The 13971-nt window shown below is 37.0% G+C and overlaps 1 protein-coding gene across 1 annotated transcript in view; it reads right to left on the bottom strand.

Annotated features, from left to right (window-relative positions):
• Positions 1 to 13971, bottom strand: part of DPP10 (dipeptidyl peptidase like 10) — a 271498-nt gene that overhangs the window by 78116 nt on the left and 179411 nt on the right. Inside the window, exons 6-7 of the mRNA XM_065637601.1 lie at positions 1448 to 1500; positions 1267 to 1348 (exon numbers count right to left, since the gene is read on the bottom strand). Coding sequence (XP_065493673.1) covers positions 1267 to 1348; positions 1448 to 1500 — 135 coding nt within the window. The remainder of the gene's footprint in view (positions 1 to 1266; positions 1349 to 1447; positions 1501 to 13971) is intronic.

Below are 13971 nucleotides of genomic sequence, written 5' to 3' on the forward strand. Positions count from 1 at the left end.
AATGCCAATCTAAGTAAAACTGATAAATATAGTTTTATTCTGATTTGTTATTTTTCCGAAGTTTACGATTGGTAAATCTGTCCCTGTTCTTAAGATCCAAAAAATTCATTTTTCAGTAATCACTGCATGTAATTTTAGTTGCACTTTAGATTACTAATAAGAGATACAGCAGAGATAACTCTTCTTATGAACTGGAATTTAATATAAAATATTTTAAAATTCTGTTCAGTTTTGCAAATGCATCATCTTTCTGCTACAACCTACATAGGTTGCCGCATCCGTGATACTCCCTGGTAAGTAACCTACAGATTTGACACCATCAATCCTGTCACCATTATCATGTTCCATTTACTTTTTCCTTCCTGCCTCCACTTGCTTAATGCAATACATTCAAACCAGAAACATTTTTTACGTTCTCACCATCTTGATGAATGATATAAGCAATGGGGTATATTCTCCACACATTGAACTTACAGCCTCTCTGCATGAACAAGTCAGACATGCCAAGAGGCGTCAGGATCATTCCTGCAGGCATTAATGAGCTAATTAGAACATTTTAACAAGGATTGTCTGAATTTCTTATTCAGAGAGCTGAAGCTTTTATAAGTCTTTCTCCTGCCTTCAACTACCAACTCAGATCAGTTTAACATCACTGCTGTTCTAAATCCATAATTTTTTGATTCACATATTGAGGTTGGTCATGATGATTGTGGATGATTTATTTTCACAAAAAATGGTAAAACTTTTGGTAGAAAACTATGTAGGAAACATAGCATTTCTGGTTTTACTATTATGAATTCAATGCAGCACAACTGACCTTGGCAGTAATTTTCATACTGAAATGAAAACAAGACTTTTCATTTAATCCGTCACATCCACTTTTGGACGTTAAGATTTTGCTTTTGTCCACAGTTTTCATTGATCTTACACTGGAAAACTTCCCTTCACATTCAACTTTCCTTCTCTTATAGTAGTAGCCATAAAGATGGTTAATCTGAAAATTACCTGAGTGCACCGTTTAGATGAAGATGTGACTCTTTCAATAATGGTATAATTTGTTTATTTGGATCAGACTATAAAAACATGCTTTTAATAAAAATAAATACATTAAGTCCCCTAAAAAATATAACAGGACCATACCGGCATAATGTAGAAATACATAACAAAACTTAAGGTTTTGTTTTGTTTTGTTTTGTTTTCAGTCTGTCTGGAGTAAATACATTATTAACCTACTTCCGCCACAGCATTTTTAATGATTGTGCTTACCAGTTGCTGTCCTTGGACGCCCCAGGCTGCATACTGTAAAACGGAATCCTCTACTTCTGGAGGGTTTAACTCCCAAACTTCCCTTGAAAAAATGTAAACATTTTTACTTGAACACACTGGGATCACCTTATTTATAGAATCACTGAGAATGTCATAATATTGAAAAAACAACCTGACATACCTTGTGTGTATGTTATAAATCACATACGAAGCTGTATAAGAATAATGAAAAACCTGTGGAAAAAAAAGCAAGCATAAGATTTACGAAAACAAATACTGAATTAAATACAGACTACCATTGTGATAGTTATGGACTTTCAATCCCTGTAAACACTAATATCTTTACTACTGAAAGATTTTATTGTATTAATTATAACCATTAGACTTGAACTAGGGTTTGAATGCTCTATGAAGGAGACACATACTCACCTATTATTTTAACCAGATACTTAACCTGTACATCAACTGTACAGAAAAGGGCTGTGCATAAAAATCTGCATTCCTATTTAACAAAAGGATTTAACAAACCAAAACACAACCAAACAAAAATCCTCAAGAACTTACATTAGGAAAATAAATCACTTTTTGCTGTGTTTCTTCATCACATTGTGGTCAAAATCATTGTACAGGCATCACAGCTATTTTACTTGAAATGCAGACAGATGCAGTATCCTATGATGTTTTTCTGACCACTTGCTATGTACGGCCTGAACAACCTTCTGGGCTATTGCTCACAAACCAGAATAGAACAGAAAAACTGAGCAATGACAGGGGCTGTGTTTGGCGTGGCTTTCCTTAAATGTGTTTCAGTCTAATTCTGAATGACTTTCTTTGAAATTCAAGGAAAGTTTGTTTTATCTGATTTTTTTTTTTTTTATGCAAACTTTTGGGTAAAACAAAGAGCTATTTGCCAGTAAACATTCCAAATTCATCAGCAACTTCTGGCCTCAGAAACCCCATTCTGGATTCTCTGGATGGGAGAGAAAAGCAAATCTAACGTACAGTCTTATGCTCATGTCTTTATTTGTTGAAAATTTTATTTAAGTTGACTGAAATGAACAGGATTGCCATTCAAGTACAAAATATCAAGGCTTGATGTTTGTGGACCCAGAAGATCCACGGTAGGCAACAGCACAGTACAGTGTATAATGTGATGTACCACCACATTTGCTGAAATCGAAACAACTTATTAATGTTCAACTTTTAAGAAAACATGTAGTCTTTATACATATAAATACAGGGAGTAACAGACATTTTGCTGTCCTCCAGGCTTGGATGATTGGTTTTAACCTAGCTCATTTCTCTACCACTATGTCTCACATTATGAAAACAGCATAATTCCACAGTATTAGCTAGTCTCATTACGAATTTAAATTACTTCACAGTCTTGGAATATTAAATATATTTGTGACTAATTATCAACGTACTAAGAGAAACTCTTTAGTGTAAGCTACTGTCAGACATAAGGTGACATCCACTAGACTTACTAGAGCTTCACGTCTACAGTTACAGCCTCTCTGCTTGGCACATGAAGGACTTATTTCTGGACGGTGTCAGGCTAGTTAGATGGAAACAGAGACAGCTGTAAAGCCAAAACCTTGATATAGATATACATGTTGGGAAATCTTTAGTTTGTATTATCTGCAGCAGGGATCTTTCAGTATGTCCTCCAAAGAGACAGAGGAAGATCATACACAAATAGAGCCACTGGAATTTGCCACTGCTGCACACAGAGGGGTTTCAGAGAGTGTTATTTTGGCTGGAGGTCGTTCCGTAACAGAACCATCTGAAATATCCTTCCACTGACTCTGTTTCCATTATTAGTTCCCTGCCAATACACACCAAGAGTTTCGCATGTCCTAAATCCTTTCTGGATGATGCTGCAAGAAGCCCACAAAGGTCTGTAAGATTAGTAACTGTACTTCGTGCAACAGCTCAATTTCCCTTCTATAGTTTCCCTTTTGGCAAGAATCACTCCCATTTTACAAGTCTATGATGATTAACATAGAAAATGTTGCTTCAGTGAGAAGAATCACACATATATCAATAATTATGCCCCAAACTGTTCATTTTTAAAAAATATTACAGCTTTTGATAAAGTGTTTCGTCAAGCAAGCTATGAGGTTCTTCTGAGAAGTGCCAAGTGTAACAAAAATAGATACAAATTATAATATTATGATGATCACTGCAGGAGGTACAAAGATACGAAGAAGAATATTCTTAGTAATTTGATGCTTATTTTATCTCAATAGCCATCATAAACATATCTATTACCATGTCTCTATACTATATACACATATGTATCTAATTATATACATAGTAGAAGTAGACTACTGGCTTACATACCATCATGTTTAAAGTTCAGGGGGGTTTCTGGGAAAAATCAACTTGGTAACAACACGACTGAGGGACTATCAAGATAGAGGTATGCAAGTACTGCTGGTAAGACAATGAGACAAAGTGTTGGCTTCAAAGCTCTTGCTTTCTTTTATAAATCTTATATTGCTAGAGGTAAGAGACAGCAGATCAAAGGGACATAAACGGTTAAATCACAGTGGTTCCCCGCAGGGCACACATTGACAGAGGCGACCCAGAGGGGCACCTGCCAGCAGCTGTTGAAGGGAACAGGACAGTCTTACACAACCAGCTGCGGTAAAGAGGAATCAGCCCTCGTACTTCCAGGAAAAGGGAAAAGTGTATCACAGATAATGTGTGGATGGCCGATAAGTGTTTAGAACAGAAGTATTTTAAAAATAAATTATAAGACAGAATATATTCCAACAAGAAACACTTTTTTTGTGTTTTTTAGATTAGATTTAATAGAAAATAAGCAATAACAGGAAGAACACTTCATATTCCCTGTGGAAACTCTCCTCTTGCCTTGTGGTGAAAGTTCTATCTAAATGTTTATGTAGAGGCATTAATATCTTTGTGTTAAAAGTATTAATATCTTTGAAAGAGCTCCACAACCAGAGGATATCAACATTACTATGAAGTCACTTTCAGACAGGATACCAACATTTTTCTCAAATTGCTCATGTTAATTTTATTTCTTAATAGGAACACCATGAATAACTTACAAGTAGGAAGTTTCCTAACTCATCCTGCTTGCAAAAGCCACATACTGAAACACCATCATTATTGAAATTAAAACAAACAAACCAAAAAGAGAGTGTAGAAAAACCTTTCTTTTTCAAGTCTGGCTTATGTAGTAAGTGTCATATTCCTAGGAAGCTCTCACAGTTTTGTATAAAGGCTTACCTGTGGAGACCCTTTTTAGGATGCCCACTATTTTGGCAAAGCGTTAGCTTGCACAGAGCCATGTCAGTGGCTGGGACCACACGTCTCCTGATCCCCCATGTACCACACCTGGCACCACACAAGAGGAGCCCAGCTGAGGGCACTGAGCCTGACACTGACTGTAGGGAGCATTGGTGACCCTCAAAATACCAGGATCAAACCTTCCACATGGCCACCAGCCACATCCCCTCTGGAAGAGGCATATGTAGGCTTGGGGATCCTGCCCTGCAACTCCAGATTTGTGGGATTGGCACTACTCAGAAAAACATCTGGTAACTTATGACGGAGTTTGCAAATAAGCAGAGAGCTCACACAGGGAAAGCCTGGGCTGCACTGCCCCTGCTCTTGGTGTACTTAAAGTGAAGGCTGGTTGTCGTCTTCACCATTCAAATCTGAAGTGCTATCATTTCTATTTCAAAATGTTGAAAATATTTCTTGTAGTCCATGCTTTCTAACCAGGGTGCTATCCGAAGACTGAACTAAGGCTAATATTTAAACATGGACAGTAAATTACTCCTGCTGACAAAAAAAATTACATGCTTAAGCAGTGTGAAACTAAGGGAAAGGAAGAAAAGTTGTAGTGAAAAAAGACTCATCTTCTAGGTACAAAGAAGAAAATCAATTAATGAATATGGACACAAGGTCTCTAGGAAGTGAAGCAATGCAGAAGAGCAAAGCCTTTTAAAATATTAAACGCATTACAGTAATTTCTGCACTGTCATATCCGTGGAGGAAAATGAAAAGAGGAAAATGGCCTGGCATAGTTTCTTAATATAACTATCCATGTTAAGGTGGGACATTGTGAGGATCCTCAGTGCCATGCATGGCATGGACGCTTGCTAGGGTTCAGGCCTTTCTGACAAGTAAATAACTTACTTGCCTATTTCTATTATGATAAGGTGGGAAATGTTGCCCACAAGGTTAAGAATTGTGAAAATGGCTTTATAGATCGGACAGCATACCTCCCCCTCAATATATTTTAATTTTTCTTTTGCTACAGAATGCAATAGGTAACAACTATTGCATATCATATATTTCTTCTGAATTCAGTCTTTCATCAATTTACAAACTGAAGACAGGCTTTCATGTGATGCTGCTTGACGCTGAAAAAGTTAGCTGTATTTGTGTATGAAAAAAAATAAAATTACAGAACTATATTACAAACGACGTAAAGAAAAAAGGCGAAAAAGGTATTACAAGACAAATTGCTCCAGTCAAATCTTATTGAAATAACAATCTATTATTCAGCTAACAGCCAACAATAAAAAAACCACATTTATCAATCATGATCTGAACTTTTAGATGACATGATTTTCTGGGTTTTATATGTCCTTTATTTTCTATCTTTTAAGGAATGTCTTTGTCTTTCTGAAGTTCCTAAAAATGAAATACTATCATGGAACACGGTGCTTAGCCCAGCAAGACACAGAAAAACAATATTTAATATACATGTAGCCAAATACGCTCCACTAATTCTGTAGTATACACCAGGACATAATCAGTTCATTGTCCTTGGGTAATTTGGAAAACATCCCTCAGCAGAAGAGTGTTTGTGATAAAAAGCTGCCACTAATACCTCACTATAGGTATTTCCACAGGATGATGAGGGCCCTCAGCCCCAGCAAAAAGCAGAGCGGATGACATTAGAACCTTGCAGCCCTATAATCACAAAATGATCAAGCATGCCCAGCACCTTGACGCATCCTTTAACCATTTCCTGTATTATAAACCAATCATATTTTTTTCTCGTGTCTTTTATGCAGAGCAATAACGACGCCTCCTTGATACTACAAAGCTTTTTGCAAGGTAGTGAACAGACTGTCCCATATTTTTGTTTTTACCCATGCAAATACCCATACTCTGAACTCATCTCTGCAGTTCTCGTGCCCCTAGACTCTGTAAATGCTCCCTTCAGATTCCAGTAAGACTTTTCACAGGGTATAACAGTACTTAGTCTGAGCAAAAGTGATAAAAATTGACAGTATATGAAATATCCCGAAAATTTTAGCCTCTGCAGTAATACTTTCAGTTATCTCAAATTTTACGAGCCAAATGGGGTGTATATCTTACACACAATATTCCTGTGGCAGATAACTATCTGTTTGTACTGTACCTAGCAAATAACAAAGACACTATTTAAAAGCCATGCCCTTCGCATTAATTAATAACAATGTATCATTAAATAACTGAAATTGCAGAATATGCCAGCACACCTATCCCACTTATCTCAGACAGCTATATTGACTTGGAAAGGGAGGCAGTTTCTCAGATAAGGTTCAAAACCATACAGATCTTTATGATTCACCATTGCGGTATCAGATCTTTCATGGATTAATTGACACTTCTGATCACATGGGAAACAAAATCTGGTATTTTAAGAGACTAGTAGTCAGAATGAAAAAATATTATATTATCCTATGAATTAAAGGAATTAATCACAATTAAAAATGGAATGATCAGCTTTAGCTCTGGGAATTGTTAACTGCTGCAATATATAGATGTGTCTCAAATAGTATTATTGATACAAAGAGAAAGATCAAGAAACTGCTTTTATTGCTTCGAAGGCACGAGTCATTTATCAGGCAGTTCAAAGCTAAAAGAACCTGACATGGAAAAGGTTTTGTGAGCCTGAGAGCTTTTCTATTTTTGCCAGCTACAATCAGTTGGTCTAATAAAAGATATTACCTCTTCCCACAAATCTTATCTTATTTATCTCTTCAGGCCATCACGTCTGTAACAATAACGTAACTGTGAAAAAAACATTCCTGAGCACACCTGAAAAAAAGGACTACCTAAAACTAAAAATGATCCTTCCTATTTGATAACCTGTATTACAATATATTTCACAAACTGCACATGAACCAAGAAATCAAAGGAGAGGACACACAGAAGCAGGGAAATAAACAGGAATACATCTTTCCAAGGACACTCACTTCTTCATTCATCCACGGCCCTTCTCACTTTCTTTGCAATACATGAGTTCATTGGTTCGGCATGTTTTCAAACTGCTTCAGTGGGTGCCAGGCACAGGAGCTACTGGCTGTTGTACACAGCTTGAAGAAAAGCAACATGAGCAGGATTTTTGCCTTCATCCTCTTTTCTACAATTGAATTAAGCAGTTGAAGAACTACTGAAAAACCTACTTAAGCTCAAAACCGAACCAAAAGACTTTGTCATGGTAAAGCGATTACAAGGGTAAGATTAAAGTTAACCAATGGTTCATCCAGCATTCAGGCAAGCAAGTACTCCCACATGCTGACACACAGAACCTCATTCACAGCTCCAAGATCAAACCTTCAATAAACCTTCACTAAAGACTCAAAAATTCAATTTAGACAAAGAAATGCAAACTTATATTGCTTCCTCTTTTGCCTTTGGGATAAAAGTGTCTTGGAAGAAAAACAGAGCCTGTAGAACGTGCCATGAAATACAAATAATAAGAAAGTACCAGATGCAGAGTGTAGAGAATATGAGGGGAACATAATGAAATATAGACGCGTAGGATGGTTACTGAGACTTTTGAAGGGATTACTGAAATTAAAGCACTATGCTTGTGACAGATGCGTCAAAAGCAAGTGACACAGTAGACAATGTGAATCTGCGTTGATGACTTTGGGCAAATCTATCCCCAAAATGCACGCAACCCATCTTAACTCCACATGATTTAACCCCAGTTAACTGGGAGTGCAATGAAGTGCAAGCCTGAGCTTGTCATTCCTGAGCTCACGATGCAGGTTTTGGCACAGCTTCTCAGGTATGACACTGCTCTGAGCCACAGCATTTTCAGACCGCAATTAGTATCTACACAACATACAAATTAAGACCCAAAAGAGGTTGTATGGCTCTATAAGGTATTATGTTGTACAGTAGAGATCTGAGTTTTGTTAGTTAATTTTCAGCTAGCGTGAAATGAGCCAGCCAAAACAAATAATTGTATTATGTACTTTCAGTAAGTCAAGTTACTCTATATTCGGATTCCCTCTATACAAAATCACAGACTATACAAATTATATAAAATTATACAAAGTCTATACATATTAGCCTTATAAATTATGCAAATTATTATCTAAATTATTTCTCCTCTAGCTAGTGATATTTTACTCTCAGTTTTGCTCAGTGTGCACTGCTGTAATTCAGATTTCCAGCAATGAAAATGAGAAAAGACTTTGAGCGGGTCATTAATGTCATATACAAACTCTTTATTCTACTACACATTTACAGAACACCAAATTATTTCAGGCCAGATTTCATCGTCTGTGGTAGTCTGCTGAAAGCAAATGAGTTACAGTGGGAGGGTGTTAGTCTTTGCCTTTTGTCATCAGGATCCCAAGCAGCAACTTCTTGCTCTCCAAAAAAATGGATCAACATTCACATAAAGCTTATAAAAAGAAATGAGGAATAGAAGTTTGTTAAGACATGCAACTTTGCTAGGACTGCAGTGCAAAGAGAATGGAATCAGTATCTAATGTGCTGAACCAGAACTTTCATAAAACAATAAAAATGATATATTCTTTTCTTTTCTTTGTATTATAAGATGTGTGACACCCCGGCAGTAAAACTTGTGATAGAGTTAATAAGAGGAAATCAGTGGCAGCATAACTATTGCCAAAGAAAAAGTACAGCTGCTGGATGAATCCTCCATCCATTTTGCAATTTTGATGCTAAATAAATTACTAATGTTAATGTTATCAATAACATTATTAGATGAAATCCACCTTGGTTTAAAATTGCGTTATCATTCACTTCAAATGTTCCCCATTTGCCTGTCCAGTCTGACTCCATGTGCTCTTCAGCATAGGAAATGCTTCTAAAGGGGATTAAACAACTAAATACAGCATAGTCATGTTTGAGTTTTGTGTAATTGGCTCACTGAGTGTGTAAAAAGTGACGAGAGCTCTGCAGCATTAACTTCCAAGCCACAGACACATGAAACCACTATACAACACTTATACTACGAATAAAGAGTTTGAATAAAACACACACTATATCAATAAGGCACTGACTGCATATTTATGAAAAAAATATTGGTTAAAGGTTGGACTTCTGCCATGGCAACAAATACAGTGAAACCTCAGACTGCATGTTGATGCCAAGGCTCAACTCACTTAAGGGTCTGAATCAGAAATGGTTCACACCGCACTTGAGTAAAGCAATACCTTTTGTTCTTGGGAGGCGTACTGTTTGGTTGCTATTTGCCTGGCCCCACATTCAGCAAGAATTTAATCGCATGAGTTAATGACTGACTTCATACGGATTATATGTGGGGTAGAGAGGGGCACAGAATTTAACTCCTTCATGAATTATGGATTTGTACCACAATCCAATAAACTTTTCAGTTTACCTTACTTTTAAACTGCAGTAAATGATACATTAGTTCATAGTTCATACAGGTAGGATGGGCTGCTAAGATCATCGTGCTTGATCTACATCTGAAACTGTTTATGGGACTTCTCATTCTAAACAGTATGATACACAGAGATTCCTAATGTGTTCTTCAATGGGTTTCAGAGTAAACCCTGAGAAACAGCCAACCAGAGTCTGTAACAATGAGATGATGAATTTCCAGACATCTTTGAATCCTATAGTTTCTACTGAATTCTAGAAGCAAAAAAACTAGAGGTAAATTTTACCAATATTGATGTCTAAATCTCTATATATTTTTTCATAATTTTTGGCATTCATAGGTAGAATATCTTGTTTCTGAAAGCTCTGTATCTAATTGGAAAGAGTTCATCTAAGATAGCTTGATGCATTTGCAGCACTGAAGTTAAATTACAAGTTCATAACTTTGCAAAGCATTGTATTTATTTGTTTCAATCAACATCCATCACTTGTCATGATTGACAAGAACCACTGCATATCACTGATACTAATTTATGGCTAGCATTAATGCTTTGGGGTATGAAATATTGCCAGCCATAACAACTATATGCTGCCAAACCAAAATAAATATAAAGGCGAGACATTTCTAGACATGTAATTTATCTGTAAGAAAAAAGGCTGTCAAGCAAGCCTAAACAAAAAGCACCTCTAGAAAATCTGCTGAAGCGTCAGCTGTTCCACATATAATTTTTCAATAAGATTAATTATCTCAAGAAAAAGACATCCACTGCAGAATGTTAATTAATACACAATTAAACTCAGTTCATCTAGCCAACAGTAATGTGATACAAAACACAGTTCAGAATAACCGTAGAAACTTTTTGTTCTCCTACATCAAGAGCTGAGATAGACCACCCTATATTTGGATATACAACTCAATCATTTTTGAACCTATAATAACTTCAGATGAGTGAATTATTCAAAAAAAAGAATGTTCTGCATTGCTGCTTCTGAAAACCTCATATATCACTGTCATTTGAAATTCTATTAGTTACACTATCATGTAAAATATGTTTTTTTGAGTCTTGTATGAAATTACTTATGACAAAAATTTATATGATTTTTTTTTCTGGCTTATTCACCTTCAACATTAAAATCATGTATTACTTCACTGAAATCATTTTTACTGACTCCTGAAGGCAGAGCTGCATCAAGTCTCCTTAGAGTGTTTTCTGATGGTTTAATTTAGTTTGCTCTTTGGGATACTGTGGAATAAAGAATCGAGTCAAGACTTGGTTTTCTTCTCAGCTTTTCCAGGGTAATATGTTCTTTGCATGTTGTATTTACTCAAACAGACTGCTAAAGAGAAAACTGGAAAATGCATAAAAAAATACCACCTTGTTTTGAAGAGACACACTTCTACATCTGGTGATATATACAAAAATGTGCCTAAGCTGATCCAAGTGAAACATTACATGCAAAGAAACAGGTAAAAAGTTGTTGAGAAAATATTTTTAAAATCACATTCCTTATAAAATAAAGTGCCCAGGTTCTGAGCATAAAACTGAAGATGCCCTGAAATGATGAGGCTACAAAAGAAAATCAATGCATACAATGGGACAATTTTCAAGTAAACACTACAGTCTTGATATCTCTCTTTCTTCTCCAGGCAACCTGACTCACTTCAGCAGCAGTAAAAAAAACCCAGATACCGGATGCTCCTCTGCTGTTTGCTTACAAATGACATGAGGAGATGAAAAGATCCGGTGAAGCTGACGAAAGGACAAACAATGAGATAAATGGCCTGTGGGTCTGAAGAAATGCAAAGGAAAAATGGAAAACCGGGCTGAGGGGAAGCAGATGGGTGAACCAGTGAGCATGCAAGACGGAAGAATGAAGACAAAAAGGGCTAAAAATATCAGAATAAGAAAAAAGAGAATAAAAAGAGCGAACAAGTTCAGAACAAAACAGAAATGAGTCCCTTAAAGGGGTGAAAATGAAGAGAATCAGATCAAAAGAGAACAGGCAGCAGGGAGGGAAAGCTTGTCAGCAGATCTGCAGTGTGTGGACATGGTGGCTGGAAAATACAGGGTCTTGGGACTGATGAAGGAAATCTATGCAGAACAGACTAGCATGTAGAGCCTTCCTCTTCTGGAGGACAAAAGATGTGAGCGAAAAGGGCAAATGGTTTTCTCAGGAATCTGATAGTTCAGTACTTGAATACATGAACTTCCTGCCTTTCTCCACCTTGCTTAGCATCATCACTAACTGCTTAGCGTGGATATGCCACATGGAAAAGCAGGAATGCGTTTCACATGTGAAAAGCCATCTTCTCTGTGAGCCTCCCACAGTGATACCAATACAAATTTAACAGTATCTCTGGGTGCTAGTCTCTTCCAGGAATTTTTTTGTATGCTACCGGGTTTCTTCTTTTCAATAGTATTTGATCCCTTATTTGGTCTTCTATAGAGTTTTTGTGAGAAAATGACTTTTTCTTGACTTTGAGTATTTATCTGCCTGTAGGTTGAGCTGCAAACAGGTTTCCCAGGTACTTTCTGAAATCCATGTGGCTAAACGCTCCTCTACTGCAATCAAACCTTTATGACTCAGGCAGCCAACATGGCCAGGACTCTACCTCTCCAAACCATTCTCTAGAAACACTATTTAAACTCTTCAAATTATTTAAATGCTGCAACTTAGATTTCTCTCCTTCTTACATCAGTAATGCACTGGAGTGTGAAGCCCAGCATTTTCAATAAGCTACACTTATGGTAAGACAGTATGAAAAGAAAATCTTATCCACAGGAGTAAATTTGACAAGTATCACTACAGCTAAATTTCACCTTTAGTTTTAAACTTCCTTTCTGGTCATGCCCTATTCATCTCCCTTATCTCTATTAATTCTTTGGTGCTGCTGGTCCTCTAGCTGGCTTGTATTGTTCCCCTTCTGTTCCACTACCTTGTTACAAAATGGAGCAAAACATCACCTCTGTGGGCAGTTTCCAACAATTGAGCTCATAGCCAGTTATCCACTCCAGCACTTCCCATTAGCCAGCCATGGCACTGCTTGTAGTCAACTAGGCCTACCTTCACTAATTTTCCCTCATTGTACCGTATTTCTGCGGTGGTCTCTGTTGTGGCCGTTTTATGATATTACAGTTCCTTTGACAAGGGTAGCATGAAGTAGACTCTTGTAGCAAATAAAAGACCTCTTTATGATGAAGCGATTAAAAGGTCATGATAAGAGAGCTATTCATTTAGTACAAGGGACTACTTCACGGTGATCTCAAAGAAGCTATAACAAAGTGATGAATACCTCACACCAAACTCAGCTCTCCATGGAACACCTAATCTGGTGCTGTATTTGCAGACAAATAGAATTAAAAGGTGTGCAGGTGGTTGACTGCCTTCACTGAAACATAATTTATTGCCTAAGAGCCCAGGCTAACAATCATTCAGGCTCAAATACCCCAAAAGACTTGTCCTTACTTTAAAAGAACACAAAAATTGGACAATTAAGGGGCACATCTTAATATTTCACTAAAAAAGTGGAGTCAACCATTTGATCTGTTAGGTCTGTCACACTATCCGCGTTCCTCAGAGCATCAGACCAAAGCTTGGTTTAAAGCACGATGTGTAACAAAGACAGCTTTGCAAAGATGTGCTTAAAACATTTCTCTGGGACAGTTACATGTTACATAAAGCGCTCTTCTACGCCATCTACTTCAAGGTATTTCAGCTGTGTCTATGTACGTATTTTAAAAGACCTTTCATTCTATCTGTACCAAAGTAACTGCTAACTCCCATTTTGTAGGAATTCACTTATTCAACACTCCTTTCAACGCTGTTGAGAGATGCAAATGCCAGCAGATTTATCTGCTTTCCTGGCTGACCTGTTGGCCTAGTCAGAGAAGAGACAAGACAGCCAATTTTTCTTTGATCAAGGAGCCAGGAATGCAGCCAATGCCTCTCCTGGGAAAGATGGAATAGGTTCCTCATGCATAATATAGATGGGAGATACTCTGCCATACAATGAGCTACAAGAAGAGAATTGTGAGACAGGACAGATAAAATGTGAAAAAT

The sequence above is a fragment of the Caloenas nicobarica genome, chromosome 6 (assembly GCF_036013445.1).
Source record: "Caloenas nicobarica isolate bCalNic1 chromosome 6, bCalNic1.hap1, whole genome shotgun sequence".
Taxonomy (NCBI): Eukaryota; Metazoa; Chordata; class Aves; order Columbiformes; family Columbidae; genus Caloenas; species Caloenas nicobarica.